Below are 24,904 nucleotides of genomic sequence, written 5' to 3'. Positions count from 1 at the left end.
TTTGTGTTTTATTATTTTTGGGACCTCTTAAAACAAATCCCTTGTAGATGTTGGCAAAAGTGAAATACGAAAGCTATGGGCAATTTTTACATTTTTTAAATAATTAATAAAACTGTATAAAATATCACGAGACAATTGGTACACTATACTTTATACTGGTAGAGCAACTTATTGCTTACAACCTTAGGAGATGTATAGGATTGAACTCTTCGTCATTTTAATATAGTGAAAATGAGCAATTAGTGATGTCATCGGATGCTGTGTGACATCATAGGTTGTTTTGCTCGAAAAGTCATGTTTTTATAGAGTAGCTACACTAGCTAGTCTAGCCTACCCGTTTCTATGGATTGTTTGTTCACACCATGCTGTACACCTGTCACTTGTCAAACACTAAGTTTTGAACTGTGATTTATCATTTAAAAAATGTTTTTTCAATGCATTGTGCCTATGTGTAGAAAAACATCAATAAGTACACCATAAAAACTATGCCTTCATACATCTCGTGTCGAGAGGTCTGGTCCCGTGAACCTGCCACTGCCTGGAATGCGGAAGGTAATAAGGGAAGCAGCACAAATTTTACGCGAGCGGGGAAAAGCAGTACATATATTCAACAATTATACTAAGTATACTTCTTTTATTTCTATGTGGCAATATCGACATTAAAATAAATGCATTACTTATTTATAACTAAACTGACTAAATTTAATGCCAGCTTACGAAATTGACGTTTTTGGGATAGTGAATTTTGCAAACGAAATTTATGAATACAATCCTTGATTATTAGGGCTTTTATAAACACCAAGAGTCTTTGAAAAATCTTTTATATGCACAGTGTGTTAAATCCGATATTCCTCCCAAGCGAAAATACCCTATAGATGTAATAGGTACAATAAAGTCAGGGCTGTCCAACTTTAGGTTGCCTAAAGCCAGAATAATTCAATCACTAAAAGCGAGCATTTGTAACATTTCCTGAACAGATAAGTATTTATGCTTAAAAATCCTTTATTGAAACATTCATTCATATTGTCGGGTTTCTGGAACAAGTTGGTAATTACAAATTTTAGAAAAGTGATATCTCCTCATTACTGGCATCAAATAATCTTTGTCTAAAAAGTAAACAGAAATTTAGATAAACTTGAAATATTGTTGATAAATCCACCGGTCCATGAAGAAGTATAGAAATTGAAAAAAATACAATTTTCAGGCCAACACCTAGTACAGTATAACCGCGATATAACGAAACGAGATATAGCGAAAAATGACTTGTATTGAAAAAAAAAAACTAAATTTATTCCCTAAAACCAATTTTTCATACAAAAATGCATTTATATAACAAAATCCCATTAATATGACTGTTCGTTTTTAACATACACACATACTCTTGCACAGCTCTCTGCATAAGAAGATGATTAGTTTAGTCAGTGAATCAGTGATATGATTTCTGTTGACAATAATAATACTCAAATAAAGGACAATTTTCTGTACTTATTTTTTAAACATATTTTGTACTGCTAATGTGGTATAAGCAAGGTGCGTGCGGAACGCATCAAGAAGGAAACTGGCAAAAGGGGACGAAAAGAGATACTTTTTACTGCCCTGACTGTAATGTCCCTCTCTGTCTTTCAAAATGCTTAAAAAAATACCACACAAAAAATTTAAAAAAATATTGTTAAAGAGTTTTTATTTTCGCTTTTTTTTTATTGTGTTTTTAAAAAATTAAATATATTTTAAACGAGAAAATTCATTGATTTATTTTTGAAATATAAAAACTAAGAATTGTTTTAATACATACACAAAAAAAATACTTCAATGTGTGGGATGGTTATAGAAATATGAATTTGTGAATATATGGTACTTAGATATAAAGTAAGTCGGCCAGTTAGGGGAACATTTAGTCACAAACTGCATTCGGGAATGGCCGGATAGATTTAGCATGGGTGCAAATTCGTGGCCTGGAAAGTGTTAAGAATATATTTGATGCGCCCAGTACCAATTCACGTTATTGAGAAAACCGCAAAAAAATATTTTTAGTACTTTTATGATGTAATATAAAATGAAAATGTAAAATAAAAAGATGTAACATAAAATAACTTAAATATTAGAGCCATTAAGCGTATTTTAAGAATTCAAGACAGGTTTTGGAGCAGTATTTGTAAATAGCAGTTTTTGGAAGTAAAATGCGGCAAATGATTGTTTTCAGAAGCAAAATGCAAGAGTAGGTATTGAAAAAATATTTTTAGTAATATGAATAAAAATATGTTTATCGTTTAGTAAATTATTATAAGTTACTTATTATTAATTATTATATATCAAATTGAAACATCTTCGTCACCATTTATTTACATAAAAAGTGGAGTTTTCTTTCAAAGTATCAAAATTTCTTCCATTCTTTTCCAAAGCGTTTAGTGACTAATTTTCAAATATTTGAAATCTTTTCGGTTTTAACTGGAATAAATAAAGGAAGTTCATCTGCATTCATTTGGCTTATTCTAGCGTTTAAAAAAAAAACCTTTTGTACATTGTATCAGTGTTGTACGCTATTTGGCGTTATTTTGGAAATCAAAGGTAAGATTTACCCAAATATAAAAAAAGTAATTTTACTGGACCCATATAAAAAAGTTTTAATCTCTACTCTAAAGTAGTCGATTTGAGCGATGCGGTAATGGATTGTTGTCGGCGCTAACTTTATACCTTATTCCTTTTTGAGTAGATTTATTTGCAATTCCCAAGCCCTTAGCACTAAATCTTGGTGTGTTATTCAAAAGCAAACCAGCTTATTTTCTTCCAGTCTGGAACCGCAACACCGTTGCCTAGTAATTTCATGGTTGCTGTTTCTCAGTTTTTTATTTTCTCAGGGAGAAAATACGGGAATACATTTGCATGAAGAAAAGTGAGATCGCGTTTACTCTTAAGTTTATTGCAATCCTCATGGATAATATGCATGTACAATGTTTTTGGTAATTCCATTTGGTATAAATACAAACTAATCCCTTGGTTTTTCTACATGGGAGCGTGCAAGATAGGTACAATTGTCCATGAGAAAAACATGGACGCTCCATATTTTTTATTCCAGATTGTGATTTGTTAAACTTCTTATTCATATTGTTGTAGATTCGGGGATCTGTTTATTACTAACAGGTCTCCTGGAACACCGAACTCCAACTGTCTCGCCATCTCTTTGAAGGGCTTCTAGGTTGGCGGCTACCCTCTGACGTGTTGTTTACTACCACGTGTGGAAGTCTGCTAGTATCCATTCTCTCCACATGGTCGCGCCAGAATCCTCATCTTTTCCTGCCCTATCGTCCGATATGCTGCAAGCTTCTCGTATGACAGTATTTCTGCTCCTGTCTCTTAACAATTTTATTGCTTACAATGCAATACATACTTAAAAAAAGGGTATATAAAACTCAATAAACAAATAAATTTTGGACACGCTACATGTATTTGTATAAATTTCACAAATAAATAACCTTAAAAATACATTTACATTTATGAAAAATATTAGAAAATGGCTCAGCACAGTTACAATAAAGATCATAATGAAAAGAGGAAACCACCAGAACAAATAAGTCATTTAAATAATTTTTTCAAATGGCCAGAAGAAAAAATCACTAATTTTCTATATCCCAAATCAAAATGATAGTTTTTAACTTTTCCGAGGATTTTATTTAGTTTCCTGCTAACCAATGGAACTGGTACATACTCAAAATATTTATGTATTATTTAAAATTTACATAGCTATGCAGAAAGCATCCAACCCTCAAAATGCTAAACATGAGTTTAATGCCGGTTTTGATAGCAGACTATGATGTGCTGAAAACGTCTAAGCTCCAAGTGCTATACTTTGTCAATCAAAGAAATTTAAAGAATATAAAAAAAATTACTCGCAGAAAACAGTCAAACCACTTGGACGTTTTTTAAGTTAATATAACTAATGATGGGAATAATCGAAATACAAGCATTCGAGACATGCAAATAATCAAATTCAAACATCGAATCAATAAATTTTTTTAACGTGAAAAAAAAAAAAAACATTGCTGACTGTCGGGTGGGGGAGGTAAAAAAATACATGTGTAATAACAAAGTACTTCAAAATAACAATGAGGAAGTTCAGCCCCACGGGAAATTTGATATAAAACATGTTTTATTACGCACGGTAAAAGTTAGAACAATAAATTGTAAATTTCTTGAAAATGTATGAAAGAAAGTTCGCCGAAATCAACCAAAAATATAACGTTGTGATAGTTATATGTCAGCCTCGTGGTGTCATGGTCAGCGCGTTTGCCTACCATGCAAGAGGTCTTGGGTTCGATTCCCGGCATGGTTGATTTGAAATATTTATTTATAAGGGTGTTTTCACACTAAAATATTTCATAGTCCCTGGACTGGTATCTGAAGCATAAGATTGATCATCTGACCTTCATGTAACACAAAATGATCTAAATACGCTGCGATTGGTTTACCAATGCAGTGCCCTATGCACCATTAGGTGTGGAAAGGGAATGCTGATGATGATAGTTATCCTATTATCGGGAAACAAACTAACAGACGTGAATTAAATACGTCACACGCAGAGTAATTTCAAAATAAAATCAAAATTAAAATCATAGTGCTGATGATACGACACACAAGTGTTAAAAGTTGTGAATGTTTACCCACACTTAATCAGCTCAGGTTAGTCCCTTTATATTATAAACACGAACACATAGCAACAATTTAGTCAACATTACATACTTGAATTTTATTGAACACGAATGATATTTTGCACTTCCGAAAAATCATTCAAATTAATTACCATTGCTTCTGAAATGTCATGTCCGAATTCATATCTCGATTGTCTCGAAATGTCAAGTCCGAAATCATATTTCGATTGTCTCGAAATGTCAAGTCCGAGATCATATTTCGATTGTCTCGAAATGTCAAGTTCGAAATCATATTTCGATTGTCTCGAAATGTCAAGTCCGAAATCATATTTCGATTGTCTCGAAATGTCAAGTTCGAAATCATATTCCGATTGTCTCGAAATGTCAAGTTCGAAATCATATTCCGATTGTCTCGAAATGTCAAGTCCGAAATCATATTTCGATTGTCTCGAAATGTCAAGTACGAAATCATATTTCGATTGTCTCGAAATTTCAAGTCCGAATTCATATCTCGATTGTCTCGGAAAACCATTTCGAATGAATTCACTCGAGATATCTCGATTATTTTTCCGATTAGTACGAGTGAACTTGATTAGATGTAAGCATTTCGAAATGTCTCGATCTTTTTAATAATCGAATATTTCGATTATTTCAATTCGATTATTCCCACCATTAAATATAACAGTGATGGCCGTGATCGAGCTATCGAAACCGCCATTAAACGCGTTTTTAGCATTTTGAGGGTTGGGCGCTTTCTGCATAACTAGGTCCATTTAAAGGTAATATTTTTTTTTATTTTATTGAAATAAACGGCACTTAGTGCCTTTTACATATTAGTTACAAATACAATTAAATATACGTAATATGTATTACATAATATGTGGCACCTATTTTTTTGTTTGTTGGCACCTTATTAGGGCCCAAACAGTTTTAAGAAGGATTTTGAGTGAGTGGTGGTTTGACTTTGTAAGAAATTTAGAAATAAGATAATGGGCACATATTGTGGATGCTTAAGGGAGCCTTAACTATACTAGCTTGCTAAACGAAGCATCAAGACTCTCGACATTCTGGACGTCCACTGCTGATTGTCGGCAGTTGATGTCTAAGCTTGATCGGGGAAGCCTAGAGGATTGCAGCTTTCTTGAAAAATTAACTTTTTAGGACAGCCAATTAAAGTCCATTGAATTCAACCAACTATAATACTTAACAAAGGTAAATTCACCATCACCCTTTCTGCGACCAGTGGTGCATGCGGCATTGCATCGAGGCATCAAATGCAGCGTATTTCAATCAGCTGTTTTATGAAGGCGATGTGATCAGTCCTACACTCTGAATGAAATATTGCAGTTTAAACAACCTTTAAAATCAATATTCCATATCCACCCTGTCAAGAAATGAACCCAGGATCTCAAGAATGGCAGACGAATGCACCAACCACTACACAAGGCGAACTTATCTCCACTGGATTTTCTGATTCAGGATTTTTCCCTGAGAGCAGCCATCGAGTCGAAAACACTCTTCCAGAGTTCTGGTTGTATTTCAAACACAGAATTGAATTCTTCATCTGCCTGGACACAGTGCCAAAGTTAAATTTACGCATCTTAAATATGCTCTCCTGAAAAGTTGATGTTTTCAACATGCAATAGTTTAAGAAGCTGCCATCTATATGCTCTAACTAAGTGGACCGTATTAATTTAAGAACCCATTTTAATACCATCCCTTTTCATTAGATCCGTATTAGATGAGTATTAATCTATAAACCTACAATTCTTTTAGTTAACATGCAAATTATGTTTAGTATTTAAAAATTAATATTATATAATTTGTACTGCGAAGATTTTAAAATTATATATTCACTATTTACAATGAAATCATTGTTAATCTATGGCAATTTTATTGGAGAACAAAATGTAACGTCATGACCAAGTGTAAACATTTTTTTCTTCCGAATATGCAAGACTGTCGAGTATTTCTATAGTAATAGGATCAGAAGAACAAAATTGTTCTAACATGCCATGGTTCAATCCACAATCCGATAAGTTCTCTCTCCCAAAGACACTTGGCATTTTATTAGAAGAATTCTCCGCTATTTTGTCACCTGAAATATAAAAGAAATTCAAATTAAAAATGAGTTGATATCGAAAACACACAAGAAAGAAACGTTTTTTATGAGTAATCCCATCTCACTCAGATCAACCAGATTAAGAATATCCACCATTATATACTCGTTACTGATATTGTCTATTTTATCAGGTGCTGAGTGTTAAGAAAAATTATGTATGTAATACAATACTACATTTAGGGCAAGTGATATAGAGAGAGGACGACACTCATAGCTCATGAGAATTTATCTGATTTAACTGACGATAACACAAAATTTGAATAAGTTTTTTCATATCCCTTTGACACTGCCTTTTATGTCCGATGCAGTTTTGGGTATATTAGGATGTCCCTTATTTTCCGATTTTGAAATTTTTTAACACTTACACATCCAATTTTGTTCGAATGATTAAAACATGCCCATATAAAATTTTGTAGAGATCGGAGTATTCTAACCCGTGCCGACTTGAGCGCGAACTAATATGAAGAACAGGTCTGGACTTACCGCCCAGAGCTAAGTCAGGCCGGAGCCTGTCAGTACATGCAATGCAGTCAGTCAGTCGGTTCTTTGTTATCCATCGTGTCACAAAATGTTAATCTAACATAATGTCACATCAATTTCACAGTGCCAAGGTTTTCTTAATAGGAGAAGAAAAGTTGTGAAACAATTAAATCTGCTTTCAAGAATGATATACCTGCAATTCTTACTATTCTTGGGATGGATAAACTGTCGCCTGCATTAAATGTCAGGGACTCAAAAGAAGAAAGAATTCCAATTGTTGTTGCACTTGGGGACAGTGAGCAGCTCATGGGGTTCCAAAATTACAGAATTCTTCTGGTAATTGAACACTGTTTGCGATGCATTTGCATATTGGGAGGTTTAGAAAAAGTACAAATTCTCTGCTGTGACACAATAGCATTAAACACAGATCATTTTAATGGAGCACGTGACTTACTTGAACAAACATTGGACAGGGAATTGTTGTATTTTCCGTGCCCTCATCACATATATGAATTTATTTTACGATGTGTATTTGAATGTAAAGTAAGTAATATAACAAGCAGTCCTACATATCACTTTTTAAATATTTTAGGGAAAGATGGGAGAGTGTCAATGACAGTAATTTTCAAAGTGGCAAAGAGAATGTGGAAATGTTTTTTAGTGAGTCGGAAATTAAAGAAATGTTGGGCTTTAATGAAAGTGAATTAGATAAACAAATCCTGAGAGGTGATTATCATGAACTCATCGAAAAAATATATATATATTTAGACGTTTAACACGCCTCGATAATGCAGGGTTGACACTTAATTTTGGTAGTCCTCTTTAGTATTTTGTTTTTTTTTCAAACATACTTTGTCATAATACCTGATGCTTTTGTTTTATTATTTTGCCGCGGTTTTATTGTTTATTTCCTTCCCTATTATTATTATTATATATAACTATTATTTGTTGATAGAAGAAACAGTGTTTTATATTATTTCTCAACTTACAAGCCTCGGTTTTATAGCACGCAAGTCTTTGTTTGTTCATTTTACAATATTTTGTTTCATTATCGGGACCTAAATAAAATGTGTTAACATTATATTGTTAGTTTTTAAAAATAGTTTTCCCTACTTAAATAATAAATATTGTTTCAATGGCTAAACATTGCTTAAATTTAACTTAGTGAAAAAATCTTGTTTTCTTCTATGGACTCCAAATGGATAGAGAATATGAATGTACGATGAATAAAGATATGATGTAGAATTGTAAAATATAATGTAAGTGGCAAGTGACAAGTGACAATCCTGACATTTTGTGAAAATTTTGATTGTGTTTTTCTGAGGCAATGGTGTCTTAAATGACACATCGTGTATTTATTTGATAAGTTTTTACAACTTTTTTGACATGCATAATATATGTTTTTAAATGAATTATTTTAGGTTTTATTTTTTCTAAAAATTATCTGAATTTTCGCGGCCTGCTGAGAACTGCCATAGCAATTCCTAGCAGCTCAGAAAAGGTGAATAAAAAATATAATGAAAATGGCATTTATTTCATATATTTTTATATGTAGATTATGCGGGGGTAAATGATTTATCTAATTACCATCTGCCATAACTTTCGCCGCTCTGGTGAATGGTACACTATGCGGCAAGTTGGCGAATGTTCCACTAAAGGAATTGGAATTACTCCTAAGTAAAGTACACAAGGAGTGGACGGTAGTGGGAAGAATTGGTCCCCTGAGTTCCACCGAGTAATACTTGCCACCTTCTGAATGTACAATACTTTCGCGAACCTGAAAGTAGTAAATGGTTTGATTAGGTCAGAGTTTCTGTAAACTTACACTATGCATTTCATAGATTATATTTCTTACCTTCAGAGGTTGTAAGGTGCCGCCTTGGAAAGCCGTGGGGGCGAGTAGAGTGGGTGGGATCCCACCAAATGGTCCCGTGGCCGGAATGGATGACTTGCAGTTTAATAAGAAGTTGAAGAGAGCTTGAGCATCTACACCGTGAGCAAATATTAGCGATTCTTCACCACTGTCAATCATACTCTCCATCACGTTTGACTTTCGTATCTGAAAGAATATAGAATTGTATATCTGTCGAGTGATTTTTATTTCTTAAAAGTATTTTAGATTTCTCACTAAGATTACACAATTATGTTTCAACAAAATATACAAACTTAAATATTTTTCAAAATAAAATTTCAAAAATATATAAAAAGGACCATGGTTTTATTAATCTCCTTAACAATTTTTACAGTGTTACTGTTACTGTTGCTGGTGCAATGACATATTGTACAGTTTTTCTAGAATTTAGATATATTTTGTTAGTTTATTTGTACATCTTAACAAAGAAACAGTTTGACATATAATTAGTGACTTGTATTAAGGTTAATTTCTCTTTGTTATCCAAAATGTCGAGATTTCGGTTTTTGATAATTCAATTATTTGTGAAACATTGGAAACGCTTACTTGAGAATAATTAATTTTCTTGATTTCATCTTCAGCAACTCCTAAGCTGTGTAACCACTGCTCTGATTCCATGTCATCTTCATCTCCCGATGCTTCCTCCCGATCTCCGCTCCCATCAGCCGGTGGAGACTGACCGTTAGTATTGTCCATTGTATCGTAACAGCTATCGAAGGATGAGTTCTTTGGTCCGTCACCTTCTCCCTTCTCTTCCCCGTTGACTTGTGTGGAATTAGTTTCTTCAGATTTTCTTTTAGAGTAGTTTTTTTTCAACGGCATTGTGTACTCGATTTCTTCAAATAAAATTACAAGATACATAATAAAGTGTGTATTTGTAAAAGACATTGCAAATTTTTCAGATAATTTTAAGAAAGAACCGAAATTCATTATTGAACGCAATTATAATTAGGTACTGTGCACATAATGTGAAAGATATCTACAGCAAATAAAAACAGATACAAGAAAATAAGCCTCTATTTAGGACAGAAAACACAGAAAGAGTTTTGAAAGAGATTGACAGTTTGTGAACATTGATTATACAATTATTATTATAAACTTATTTTCAAATACATATTTCAATAAATCCTTAGCAGTTTAACAGTCCTAGATTTACATAGCAATTTTAAACAGTTTGTATTTAACTTTCGCCATCATAATCAATTCTGTATTTTATTATTCACCATGCAATAAATATATATACATCAAAATCTCAAAGCCATATCCCTGTCATCTCCAACTTGTGTAGGAGCTCTCATCTAACAAAACTATACCAACACCCAAACTCCGGATTTTAAATAAAAACTATTTTATTCTCTGTATTTTGAAGTTTTAAGTAAGAATAAATAAAAAAGAAAAATATTACATACCTTCTTGTTTTAATGTTTGTCTCAGTCCTCTGGTGGAAGGCGAGAGATAAGCGCAAGTCTCCATTTGTCCCCCTATTCCAGCTGCTTGAAATAAGCATGTAAAAGTGTTGGAGCAGACATAAAAGTAAGGACACTGCCTGGCTCGAACGAGCTGTAAACAAATACGTCAATTCTGTTATATCCTGCCGGTAAAATAGCTCCGTGACTGCAAATTTATTGATCTATTTGTTGATCCAAAATAAAAAAAAAACGAGTTTTTCACACTGTTAATAATAGGTTTAACTCTGTGGATTCCTTAGTCGTTTCCATAATTACAGAGTATTTCAGAAAATAACCACTAAATTGCGTTTTTCAATAGCTGATTTCCATTATACAGGAGTTATTTACGAAAATTTGAGAACAGTCACAGTGGTGCAGTTGGTTAGACGGCTAACTGTGAAACTGGCATTGCGGGTTCGATTCCCGCCAGTCGCAAGAAAAAAAATCCAAGAAAGATTTTTCTCAATTGAGTTGGGGGGGTATGTGGTGTATTTTTTATAACCTTATAAAAGAATAGCTTTAAAATGTAAATATTTGGGCAAGTCGCAAGAATGTAAATATTTTTATTTTTTAAAAGGACTAACCCGCTAAACCTCTATTTAGAGGCTTGTCAGCAGGTGGGAAAGGGGGGATATGGACAGAGGTAATGAAAAATACACCACATCACCCAGACCAATTGAGAAAAAAATCTTTCTTGAATTTTTTTCTTGCAACTGGTGGGAATCGAACCCGCGACACCAGTTTCACAGTTAGCCGTCTAACCAATTGCGCCACAGCGCCTGTCAAATTAATCATTCCATGTTTGGAGCATATGGTGTCCACAAACAGCCTCAAGGGCGCGGATTACAATGGGAAGTTAACATTTATCTTCAATTTTATCTACAAAGTAAAATTTCTGTACGAAAAGCAGAATATGCATACAACTTTTTCTTCTGAACATGTTCTATTATAGGTTACCGACGAAGATACTTTGAATGTTCATGCCAATATACTCATTTTCGTACACAATTATCAGTTTTTCTTTATAGACAGTCGAAGACAGTTCTGTTAACTTCCCATTGTAATCGGGGCCCAGGTCTTTATCGGCTGTCAGCTACTGTGCATCCTCTCAAGTCAGGTTAGCGACCAGCAGTTATGACATAAATTGCTGAAGAACAGTCAGTAGTGAACGCCCGTCGAGACGAGATGGACGTCGAGAACCTGATGCCTTGAAAAGTAGGCAAGCGTGGTTAAAGTTCCCAAGAAGTATTCCCAGTTTGGCATAGTCGACCGTATTTTTTAATAAAAAAATCTCCTGGAGGCCTTTAGTCACATGAAAGATATTATTATTTAAAATTATAATACAACTAAAAATAATAAAGACGTTTTTGCAGCACCGAAACTAATAATTATATAAATAAACGAAACTAATAATTATTATAAAAAAAGTGAATTGAAAATGAGAGAAGAGTTAAAGATTTGAAAAAAAAAAGAAAACCCGACATATCAATTCGTGATGGCTAAAACATCATAACCGACAAAAACAACATTTCACAGGAGAACACTTCTTCCTCAGTATTAACAAGGAACACACTTTGAGAATCAAACTGTGTTTTTACTATTTTTTTATTGATAAAACATGGTTCTCTACATACATTCCTTAATAATTAAGAAGAAAAGAGGTTCTCAAGTAAAATATAGCTCCCGTCAGTTATCGTGTTTCAGCGATCGTGGCCCGATATATATCCTTTATATATGTGTATACATCATACAATAATTACAAACATACTTGGAATAAAGATCTAAAACTTTCAGTCCATTGTGTGTGAAGTGCATTCTTTATCTCATCATTGGCCACAATGAAGTTTTTGACGGCGACTCTGCCACCAGTGCGAGGGAAGAGATTAAGCCAGGGGAGGCTCGGGTGTTGCCAGTATAAACAGTTTTGATGGAAACGAGCGTGATGTGATGTATCCAGCGAGCAAGAACTTGATGTGTCCAGGCAGCGTACAAATCTAAACCAACATTATTTTTATAATTATTACTCAAACAGTCAGCAGATATTATTAAGAAATGGGTTGTGGTCCTGTGGCTAGTGTTTTGCGGACTCACAAATCAGAGGTCCGAGGTTTGAGGTTCGAACCCCACTCTACCCCAACTTGATTCCCATTTTCTAATAGTGAATTGTTTACTCGTAGAAAATGGCCCAAAATTGAAATATTTGGGTAAAGCACAAAAACTTCTTTTTAAAAAAAAAAAAGTTGATTCACGGATAGAGAACTTCCTTCAGAAAAAAAATGGTAGTCCATATGAGAATCTCACCCACATGCATTAACGTTTCAGGTCATTTACTTTGCAAAAACCAACATGTGGAAGAGTTTAAGAAATACGGATGCTTAAAATAAGGCAGAATGACTAGCAAATGACAGTTCAAAAGCCCTATAAATGCCAAAACTTTTTTATTGTTTTCTCAAATAACTTTTCCATCTCTCGACAAGCTTCCTCGGGCCTAAAATCCAGATCTTGTCTGCAAACATTTGAACATACTCAAAATATTAATGATGCAATTAATTATGTAAGTAAAAAAAATATTAACATAATTAAAAAAAAAAAAAACATGAACATAAATTGTCTGCATCAACTTAAAAATGTTTATGTAAAATCATATTTGATGAAGTGAAATATATGTAAATCATATTTGATGAAGTGGAATATAAATATATTTTGATTGGTAAAAGGTGCATTTGATATATTTATTTATGCTTTATAAAAACTAACTAAATAGTTCATAAGATCTTGACAGCCAATATAAAAAAAATAAAATAATATCATATTTAATATTTTTTTAAATTTGTTATAAAAATTTAATTATTTTAAAGCTTTCTATTTCTTCGGGTAACTGAGTAACTATGTAAAGAGTTTTGAAACTCCGTTTTCCTCCTCATTGGTAGTCTTATATCTGGTTACATATTTATTATCCAACAGCAACAAACCATCACGCCGTTTTCCCGTAAGGGTAAGCAGAGAGAATAGAACGCCACGTTACTCTATCTTTGCATATATATCTCGCTTCTTCTACATTCATACATCTTCTCATGCACGCACGCCGATTATTCCGACTTTTGACATGTCCGTCTTCAAGTATTTGTTGGATTTGGTCATGCCATGTCTTTCTCGGTTTTCCTCTATTTCTGCATCCATCAACATTTGCATTGTAAATATTTTTAGCTGTTGTTTCGCTGTCCATTCGCTCTACATGTCCAAACCAACGCAAAGCTCCATCTTGATTTTGACGATAATGCCTATCTCAGCCTTACATAATGTACGGATATCGACATTTTTGTATCTATCATACATAGTTTTATCACACATTCGCCTGAGAGATCGCATATCGACAGCAATCAGCCTACTTTCACCACTGTTTTGCCAAGACCGTACTTCGCTCCCATACATCAGAGTCGGGACCAGGACTCCATTGTGTCCTCATCCTATGAATGAAAATTGCAGTTATATTTTATTTGTTGCTTTACGGTGAGAAAGCCAACAGACATTATTACAGAAATATAATCCATAGCCAATGCCGTGCTTATGATATTAAGAAATAGTATTTTACCCAGTAATGCCAGAGGCTTCTTCACTCGCTTTTAACTTTTGATTCCATGCAAAAGGCCTAGGAGACATAAAGCGGACTTTGGTCTTGAGTGACCAGTCTATGGGGATACTTTTCTTGCCGGCTATAGTTGGAAGCTCCTAGAAATATAAATTTGCGTAAGTTTTTACCAAATTCAATAAGCAAACACAAAAAAAATTTAGAACTTGAAATGAGATTTCTCTTTGAAGCTAACTATAAAAAGAGCTTAGCTTAAGTAGAGAATTTGTACAAAACAAGAGTTATTATAATTAATACAGAAATAGAGAGAGAATAATTTTTGAGGAGGGAATATGGAAATCAAGCCATTAGGAGGTCATAAGAGCTGCAATTCGCTGGTTTAATTGATCAATATACACATACTGCGTCAGTCATATTATCTATGCCCCAGCATCCATATTTATTCAACTCTTCAATCTGTCAATTTTTGTCTATTATATATATACTTAGGTGTACTGACGGTGATAGGGCCGTTGAAACCAGTAAATGATTTTTTTAATAAGAACAAAGAATATTTTTTATTATTCGTTCATTACATCTTAAAAGTTGTTTTGCAAGTGCAGATTTAAAGATGCCACAAAACCAGTTGAATTGAGGGGGCTTTCAACATTGGTTTTAGTAAAGTAAAATAGCTAAAACCTTAATTCATATATGTAGTTGACTTTCTACTGGATTATTTCACCTACTAGGGAACCCCTGAAAACACTTCTCTTAGATGGTTTGGTTCAATCAAAGAGTTATCAAGATTGCTAGATATTCCGACCGAGATGGAGAAGTGGAAGTTTAGGCATTTACAGTGCTTACGAAGTCCTAATGTTTATATGTGGCCACTTTCCTTATTATCAGATATTTTTGAAGACTACTGAGCGCTTAGTAATAATTTACTCCCGCTTAAAGAGAAGCCCTTTAACTCTTTTGCATAGAACAAGTGTTAAAAAAATTTGGTTTAGTTTTTAGTTTGACAACAAACGTGTAAGGGATGGTTTTGGTTGATTCACTAGCAATTCTCGAACTGAGTACACATGGCCCGTTGTATTGCTGTAACCTGTAGCTAACTTCGTAGTTGATAATCGTAGAATGAATTTTGTCCATATGGGCGACTCTATTAGCGGGTGGTGTATTATTACTCTAAGACTGAGTGTCTTTTTTTGCTTCACAACAGGTCAAGAGGCTCCATTACAGTAGTGAATAAACAGCGCATTTTTTAAAAACTGTAATTGAACCCGGAATCTCTGTATATGAGGCAAGTGTCTTAGCCATTACACCGTGGGAGCTAAGGAATACTTATTGTAAAACATATTAATTTTGAATTTGGTGAACTGGTAACTACTACTCGGCCACAATTTCCCTAATTGATAATATTTTACAAACTATATCTGCAATAGGTGTTTATTTGTATTAGTATAATTAATAATAACAATATCGGATCATTTAAATATGCCACTTTTATGGAAAGTGAAAATAACATTTAAAAGATAAATGAAGATGTTAATAATAGTCAAATTGAAATCTATTTTATCCTTCGTACTATTAGCTATTTTTCGTAGCTATTTTTTTGAGTCAGGTCTGAACATTATTGAAAACTAATATAAACTTTCAATACACATTTTCATATCTACATTTAACCAGTAAAAATGACTACTGATACGACCGTAACTTCATAATAAGGCTTTAGTTCAATATTTTTGTATATTGTGAGCTTCAACTCTTTATATTCCAATTTCCTCTTTTGTTGATGAACCTTTTTTTCCTTTTTTGTCTCAATTAACTGACTGAGTCAGCTGGCGGAAGGCTGCGGCACCATTCCTGTCCTGTCTCACATCACAAAAACCAGCATCACATAAATATCATCAGCATTATTACATATATCTTAAAGTTAGCAGAACATTTGATGTGGCCAAAAGTATTTTTCACCCTTCAGCAGCTAAATGAAAACAATTTGTTTAAACAAAATTAACTTTTTAAAGAAAATAATATTGACCCTCAATAAAAATAAAAAGTATTAGTAATAAAAAATAATATATCAAGAGGACTTACTAATTCTGTGTCATTTCGTTCTTTGGTAATTTTGTTCAAAAGATTTGTAAACGTTGATAATTTTTCATCATTGTTCAACTGTTTTCCTACATTGATTTTGGTATTAGATAAAGCTAGCAGTTGAAATAATGTTGAGTCTGAAGATTCGTCTAGCGTTGTGTTATGGCATTCATTTGCATCACAGAATTTCTTTTTATCTTGTTCTAAATTGTTCCTAAAATCAAAGTTATTCAAACAATTATCAAGATAAACAAATATATTTATTTTTTAAGGAAACTTCATCTCTCTATGAGGAGAGTTCAGCATCTGTAAGAGTCAATGGGGAATTTATATCTTGGTTTGCGATCTCAAAAGGTATGAAACAGAGACGTGTAATGTCACCATGGTTGTTTAATCTATACATGGACAACTGTATGAAAGAGATAGAATGCATGGGTATGGGAGCAAAAATGGATAATTTTTCAGTAAGCTGCTTGTTGTATGCTAATGATGCAGTTCTGTTAGCAAGCAGCAACGAGGATTTGCAAATAATAGTCTCTAGAATGTAGTCTCTGGAGAGCGAATTGGCGATGAACCAAAGTAAGTCAGTGATGGTATTTGGAAGGGGGAGTGAGGTTACTGACTGCATAATAAATGTAAACAATGAATGTTTTGAACAAGTAGAAGAATTTGTGTATCCGGGAAGCATGTTTTCAAGAGATGGAAGAGTAGAAAAATATATTGAAAGGAGAGTGAATGCAGGCAGCAAAATGAACAGCACACTAAGCACAGTAATTGCAGATAAAAATGTCAATCGAAGCTAAACTGGCAGTGCACAATGGAGTTTTAGTCCCAACACTTATGTATAGAAGTAAAACATGCAACTGGCAGAGGAAAGATGAAAGCCGAGTGAATGCAGTTGAAATGCGATCTCTTAGATAAATGTGTGGGAAATCAATGTATGACAGGGTTACGAATGATGAAATCAGGCGAGTCAAGTATAATTGATAATATTCAGAAAGGGTCTCTGAGATGGTTTGGTCATGGAAAGAATGGTAAAACAAGTATATATGGCGAAAATGAACGGTAACTAAAGACGAGGACGACCAAGGAAGATGTTGCATTATCAGATAAACCAAAATCTTAAGTCTGGTCATGTCAAAAGCAGACGGAACCGAAGGGCATGTATGACAGGATGTATGAATGTGGAAGAAGTTAGGAATATATGCCAGGATAGACGTGTGGCAGTCCATTCTCTCTGCCTACCCGTATGAGGAAATGGCGTGATGGTAGTAGAAGGAAACTTACTTTGAAAATGGATTTTTTCGTTTATCTCCACCCAACAATCTACTAAAATTGATTGAATCTTTATTTTCAAGTGTTTTAGTTTCTGGGAAAATTTGAGTTGAAGATTGTTTCATTCGTTCCTAAAAAAAGAATAAGATTGATAAACCAACGTAAAAAACATAATATAACAAAAAAGCGTTCAAAAAAACGTGTTCAATGCAAAGAAGCATACAGGTAATAAATAATTTAATTTATTTTGTTGGTAATTTACCTGTAAGGCTTTCTTCTTTCGTTTTAACCTATGCAATTGCATAACTTCATCAGGTTTCTTCCAAATAGGAGAGCTAACTAATAATTGAGTATCAGCATTTTCCGTCATTTTCGTATGCTGTTTACCAACTCGCAGATGAAAATAGATACACAGATTAACTAACAAAAGTTTTAAATTACATTAATTTAAATGTCGAAATAACATTCAAGATTTACACACAAAACATTAATTTACTTAACCAAATCGCTCATACGAAAAGGCCAAATGCTTACAAATTACAAACAATGACCAAATTTTAAAACTTGAACAGCTGCAACTTTTTTATCCGTCAAACTAATAATTACCAGTAGCAAAAAATATTTTTTATGTTCGATTATGTGAAAAATATATTTTCTATGTTTGCTACATTTCTGTGAGCTGTCACACTAGTGTCAAAAGATGGTCAGGAGAGTTGAAATGTCAGCGATTTCGTTGTCGAATTTATTTTTGTTGACGTATGAATTATATTGAATAAATATTCTGACAAAAAGAAATAAGAAAACGTTGCTGCAAACTCTTTGTGAAAATGAATAAGAAAAATACGGTATCGGTTGAATTGATTCGTCAGAATTTGGTTCAACATGATCTTCAAGTTAAAGCATTGATACAGGTCATCTATTAGTTTTTTTAATGACTATTTTTCTGCCATGGATATGTTTAAAGCATGATTATTTGTTTTTTTAGGATATTGTCGCTTGCAGAGAATCATTGGAGGAACTAAATGCATTAAACTGTCAGGGAAGAGGATATATAGTCGACCTTCGCAGGGATATAGAATTGCTAGATCAGTATGGGAAAGATAATTTGGACGAAAATCTCTCCATAGAAGTAGAGTCGCACAGACAGCAACTTGCGAGGTGAGTAGTAATGTGCAAATCGATCGGAAGTAAATTATGATGAAAACAAAAATGGCTATTGTTTATTTTATACATTGATATATATGTATACACTATATGCGGCACTGAGCAACCGTCTTGTGTTCTATTCAACTCAAGTTCCAGAACTTAATTTGTAGTCAGTAAATGTGAAGACACACAGCTTTGAATTCACAGTAAACTGGCATAGAGACTTCTTTACTCTACTATGCATTTTGCACGGCAATGTTGACGTGACAATTGCGCGTACTGAGAACTCTTTACAACTCCTCGGTGCGAAGTAGACTCGAGAGTGGCTCGATGATTTGGGGTCCACATGAACTAAAGTATTCTCTTACCATAGAGAAAATCCAAAAGAAGTTTCTGAGATATCTCCATATGAGAGAGTGCGGGTATTATCCTTGGCTCTACCCGACCGAGTTTCTCCAGGGTATGCTTGGCTACAACAGTTTAGAGACTAGAAGGAATGTGTATATGACTACATATTTTTATCGATTGTTGCGCGGTATGATCGATAATTCTGAGATTATGATGATCATTGGTTTGTGTGTTCCTGATAATTACCTAAGACAGCGTCAGCATAGATTGTTTCGTATTCCGATATACAGGACCAACCTGCCGATGGTTATGCCTGTTAGAAGGGCTACCGCTATGCTGAACAACATCGCTCTAGATGTTGATCTGTTCCATGTATTCAAAGGGGTTTTCCGGAGCAGGATTCTTCTACTATTTTGACAAGAGTCTCTTTATGTATTTTTATAATATTTACGTCTTAGATTTTTAGTTTGTATTATTTCAAATAAATGAATTGAATTGAATTTTTCAGAACATAATTAAAAACTATCGTTCTATGAAGTATCGCCTCTATTTTATTATACCTCAGTGATTTTGTAGTGATTTAAGAATGATCTTCTAATTTTGATTATGAGGTTTATCACAAATCATTTCTTTGGAACTCAGATTGGATTTAATTGGTGTACATTTATATCTTCAATCCGTGCCTCATGTCTGAGGATGGTGATTACGCCTGACTCCAGGCATGGCTCGTCTGTGGACAGTCTCCTTCCATCTGGAACGGTCTTGTGCTCTTCTATAGGCATTCATCAGTGATGATTCTGATAACTCAGTGACTGTACCGCTCCATCTTGTCGGTTGACGTCCACGCGACCTTGTCCCTTCGACACTTCCCAGGAGAATAGTTTTCTCCAAACTATCAGAATCTCCCCTGGAAATATGCCCAAAAACTGCAGGATTCTTTTCTCGCACATGGATATCAGTCTTTCTCCTATGTCCAGTTCCTGGAGAATAGATGCATTTGTACGTCTGGCCATTCACGGAATCCGCAGAACTCGCCGCCAACAAAACATCTCGAAAGCTTCAATTTTTTTCTTTTCAGATTCCCTCAGTGTCCAACACTCCACACCATACATGTACACTGAGAAAACCAAGGCCTTCACCAGTCTCTTTTTGTGTACATTTAACTTTCTGCAAATGCATTTTATATTTTTTTATATGTGATATTTTTTCTAGGAAGTACAGTGATATTCTCAAATATGTAACTGTAATGATAGATGCCAATATCTGCCTTTAAGTACGCCAGTCATTTTTTTTTAGGTATACATTTTGAGGCATATTTATCATCAATTTTAACTTTATAATTTAGTGTGAAAATGAAATATTTTTACTCCAATTTTGTTGTTTATGATTTAGGTTATAAACTGGTTTTTAACTCCACTCCACAAATAGTATTATTTCAAAATAATGTAAATATTATAAATCGTCGGGTTTCTGGCACAAGTTGGTAACTACAAATCTTCAAAAAATTAGATGTCTATATAAATGGTATTAAATAATCTTTGTTTAAAAAGCAAATAAAAATGTGTACCTCAGAGGCAGACGGATGCAAATCCAGAATTTGATGAAATGACATTTCGATTTTCGTATCCAGTTTATGATCATGTCCATTGATTTTGAAGAAACCTAAGTCTTATAATGAAAGAACCAATGTATTAAGATACTGAAAATACAAATTAATGCTATAAATGATTGACCGGAATGCCTACTCTAGAGTGATTGCCAATGTCGGGGAGACCTGCTATGGTACAGAAAGAAGAAATGATTAGAAACCACTTAGAGAAAGTAGATTCTTTAGGCTTTTTTGAACATTTGACGTTAGGATTTGCATCCATCTGGTTCTGAGGTACAGAAATATTTTTTTGAATTGTTGATTTAGGATGAGCTTTTAACTTTAATTAAAAGTACAATATCTCACAACTAGTAAAATATTAATTTCCAACTTGCGCCAGAAAACCAACGATATTAGGATTACTCATAAAAAAATATATCCTCATAATTTTTATTTTTTTATAGACTTTTCGTTAATTGAAACTTTGAACCAGTAGAATAGAGTGAGAAAAAGAATACATACTAAACCAGCTATAATTTTAAATATATTAAAAATGTAACTAAAAAATAAATATGACTTTGAGGAGTGGATAGAATTTGGAGGGAAAGTGATGGAGGTAGGCATAAATGAAGAATGGTCAAAGGTCTAAGGAAAGAAAGTAGGATGAGTAAATATTTGACTTAAATACTTCTTATTTCTTTTAGTTCTCTTCACGCATTTAAAAATGCTAATTTGGCTAGTGCGTTTGCTATTGAAAAGGCGCAGAAAGAGGAGCTACTGGGATATAAGTCTGGTGATGGAGAAGTACGACAAAGAAAGAAAACTGATAAATCAAGCTTGCTCAAAATGTCTTCAGGTGCATTCTAAGATAGTTCATTCTAATTAAAATATAGAGTTAGTTCCGGAGAAGCAGTTGATATTAGGGAATGATTATTGCAACACATATTTGGTTGGATAACATACACATATTTGGTCTCTGCCTTGACTGAATTAGCTGAATATCTGTCCAATGATATGAACATATTGCATGAATTATGTGCAGTAGTCAACTACTCGTAACTTCAGGCAGTACTTAATTCACCCGCATGCAGCGGATTGTTGGTCGGTATTAATATTTTTTCTGAATTTGAAAACATGTTTTTATTGACTATCCTTTATCATCAATCAACCACTAAGGGTCAGATGTACCAAGAAAGTTAACAATTTTTTTTTTAGTTAAATCGTTTTTGGGTTTTCATCGAAATGTTTTTCGTTTTATCTTACTTTTTCATGCAACCTATTTTATCCTTTTTAACAAAAAAATAACAAATTCACTCTTTTAACCACTTTTTTTTATAGAACTGGTTCTTAGTTAACTTATTGATGACTGTGATATTTTAGTTTTTATGTTAAAAAGTATAAATAATTTTGGGGGTGTGGTGGTTAAGGAACATAGAAAGAAGACAACATCAGCAATCTCTGGTGTCACCTGTCACAAATTCGGTTGCTTAGACCACATACTGTGGCTGCTTCCCGAGAGCCTAAACTGCGCCTGCTTATTTTATAAGGCACCAGGTTCTCTGGTCTGGCCTTGTTTGTTTTCTCCTTAAATAAATTATATTATTTACATTTCCTCATTTGAATAATAGATTTTTTTATTTAAAGGTGTGACAGATCAATTGCTATCTATCAGTCGTCAATTGGCCGATACAACACAAAGAAGTGCTGATACATTGGATACTCTAGCAACATCTAGCTCTGGTGTTCAAGTATGTCAAAGGACTATTCAAATATTAAAATATATATACTATTTTCTGATACTAATATTGGCCTGTTCGTGGTGTAGTGATTGATGCTTTTGTTTACCACATATGAGCTTTCTGGGCCGCGATTATAAAAGCTATCTTCATCGGTACTTACTGAGATGGTATACTTAACTTCTGTACTTTCTCTATCTACCTCGGTATGTTCTACCGACTTGTCACCTCGATATCATATGATCGAATCCAACCAATGAATTACTCCGAAAATTTAGTCCGCGTTCCTTACTTAATTAAAATTTAAAATAGTTCACATTTATATTTTAAATAGGCTTCTGTGTTAAAAAGTGGCCACGTCGTAGCGATTATAAACTCTAATAAACTCTAATAAATCCCAATTCAAGCAAAAAATGCTCGCTTGAATATGATTTGATGATGATGATGACTTTTGACAATTATTACAGACTCAGGATGCTTAACTTTCGTCTGTATTTATTTAAGGAGCGAGCAATTACAAAGCCTACTCTTTTAACATCTCGATACGTAGACTCGAGAAGATAGTAAAACAGATGAAAAAGATATAATAACCAAATTTATTTTTTATAGTGGCAACATTTTACGCCTAGATGCTCTTATATAGGGCAGAATCTAGCCACATTATCTGTGCATCTAGTCCTTTGTTTTCAAAACTGACAGTTATGCCAGAATTTTATTCGTCTTCAAAATTGACTTATTTCTCTCTCATATTTGAAATAGGCTTTTAAGATAAAATCTGGCCACCTCAGAACGGTTAATAAATGAAATAAATTGTTATTAAAGCAAAAACTGCTTGGCAGAACAAAATTTTTGACACTTTTAATGAATAGACACGGGCTTAGTACTGTGAGGTACTAAGCCCGTCAGTACACAGTGATGTACTTACCTCAAAACTTGAAGGGGGGTCGGTAGTGTATCTTCATAATCGCTCTAGATAATTTATCTTCAACTTTGACGTCATAATAGAGGTATGTCACTTTAGACCGTAGATATGTGTACCGTGGCATACGTTTTCCCTTGTTACATATTGATGTACCTACCCAAAACTTAAAGGTGGAGGCCATGGGGGGTCGGTAGTGTATTTTCGTAATCGCCCGGGAGAATTTGTCTTCAACTATACCGTGATGGTAAACGTATGACGTCCTTCCCATTGTAATCGCAGCCCTGGTTCTGGTCCTAGGGGTCGAAATAAAATATTTTTAAATAATGTATTTTTCACTGCACTGAAAAACTGGATCTAAAGCATAATATTGATCTTCAAGGAACAAAAAGATTTGAATTAATATGCTGCATTTGGTGTTACAATGAACTGCCCTTTGTACCACTGGGTGTGGATAAAGGAATTATTTTAGAAAATCCCTTCGTGTTTGGCTCATTTATTCCTCTATACTTTTTCACATTCATAAATATTCGTAATTAAATTAACCAGATGTTAATTGATGTATTTTGTTCCTGATGAATTGAAAAAAAAGTTTTTTTTTATTGCTGTATTTAAAATGATACATTGAAAAACATGTACATATTATTTAATAATATTTTGAGCATGGCTAAATTGTTGCAGGTAAGTAATGGATTTGGAGTTATTAAGATTGATCACTCATATTACAACAGTGGTGGAGAACATTTTTGAGAAAATAATATAGCTTTCTAGACATTTACAGGGCTTATGACCTGTCATTGGCTGGTTTGAGTGATCACTTTACAGACTGTGTAACATTCACCATAAACATTTAAAAGTATTTTTAGACATTGCCTAGTAAGTGAAATAATTTAGTCAGATGAATCTCGCTCACAAAGGTTTCAGCTCTTTAACTTCACAAAAGTTAACAGATGGGAAAACTGAAGGAATCTGAATGTTAGCTATGTAAATGCCTAAACTTCCACATATTCTCTTCATATCTAAATATTGTTATTTATTCTTATTTCGATATCCCAATTTTGTCATTGAACAAACATTGTACTAAACTATTGCAGAAAATTTTGGCTCGGGTTGTACATAAAGAGCTGAAATGTAACTAACCCTGATCGAAATGATTATTTGAAAGTGAGATAAATAAATGTATCGTTTTTTTAGAGAAATAAGTTTGAAAGATATCCAACTATCGGTCAATCAACTTTATTTATGTTACAGAGTACGAAAGATGAACTTGAGAACACAGCTGGAACTATTAGCCAATCTGGGAAACTGTTGAAGAAATACGGAAGAAGAGAGTTCACAGACAAAATTGTCATATTCTTTGCATTTCTTTTTTTTATCGCTTGCGTTTTATATGTTTTATATAGAAGACTTTTTTAAAATAAAAGTTTTTTTTTTAAACACAGTTTTGTTATTTTGAATAAAATTTTTAATTTATTCTAATGTGTAATATTTATGTAAAAAAACATTCCTCACAATTCTAAATAATTTATTATTTTTTTTATCAACAAATCTTTATTTTTATTGATCTGTAATTAACCTTTCCGCGTCTAAGGGTCTAGGGTCCCCCAGGTAGCATATGTTTT

The 24,904-nt window shown here is 33.5% G+C and overlaps 2 protein-coding genes across 5 annotated transcripts; one reads left to right on the top strand and one right to left on the bottom strand.

Moving 5' to 3' along the window:
- Positions 1-5,583: 5,583 nt before the first annotated feature.
- Positions 5,584-23,693, bottom strand: hd (humpty dumpty). 2 transcript variants are annotated; one of them, XM_088241993.1, is made up of 10 exons: positions 23,443-23,693; positions 17,558-17,676; positions 16,271-16,484; positions 14,198-14,334; positions 12,374-12,599; positions 10,567-10,717; positions 9,704-9,993; positions 9,101-9,304; positions 8,833-9,022; positions 5,584-6,741 (listed from the first exon to the last, which is right to left on the bottom strand). In XM_088241993.1, exons 1-10 carry the CDS (start codon positions 23,551-23,553, stop codon positions 6,560-6,562), a joined length of 1,824 nt encoding a protein of 607 aa, XP_088098119.1. In that variant the 5' UTR covers positions 23,554-23,693; the 3' UTR covers positions 5,584-6,559. The 2 variants fall into 2 exon arrangements, with proteins under 2 accessions (XP_088098119.1, XP_088098127.1); XM_088242001.1 differs by lacking the exon at positions 23,443-23,693 and adding an exon at positions 17,808-18,158.
- Positions 18,205-24,719, top strand: Sec20 (vesicle transport protein Sec20). Of its 3 annotated transcripts, XM_088242012.1 has the most exons (5): positions 18,205-18,456; positions 18,531-18,703; positions 21,332-21,483; positions 22,272-22,375; positions 24,534-24,719. In XM_088242012.1, exons 1-5 carry the CDS (start codon positions 18,373-18,375, stop codon positions 24,696-24,698), a joined length of 678 nt encoding a protein of 225 aa, XP_088098138.1. In that variant the 5' UTR covers positions 18,205-18,372; the 3' UTR covers positions 24,699-24,719. The 3 variants fall into 3 exon arrangements, with proteins under 3 accessions (XP_088098138.1, XP_088098141.1, XP_088098147.1); XM_088242015.1 differs by lacking the exon at positions 21,332-21,483; XM_088242021.1 differs by lacking the exons at positions 21,332-21,483; positions 22,272-22,375.
- The last annotated feature ends 185 nt before the right edge of the window (positions 24,720-24,904 follow it).

The sequence above is a fragment of the Micrasema longulum genome, unplaced genomic scaffold (genome assembly GCF_059751315.1).
Source record: "Micrasema longulum isolate JH-2025_06_02 unplaced genomic scaffold, ASM5975131v1 h1tg000133l, whole genome shotgun sequence".
NCBI classification, from domain to species: domain Eukaryota; kingdom Metazoa; phylum Arthropoda; class Insecta; order Trichoptera; family Brachycentridae; genus Micrasema; species Micrasema longulum.
The sequence above is the reverse complement of the archived record's forward strand: the minus strand, read 5'-3'. Positions and strand labels throughout refer to the sequence as shown.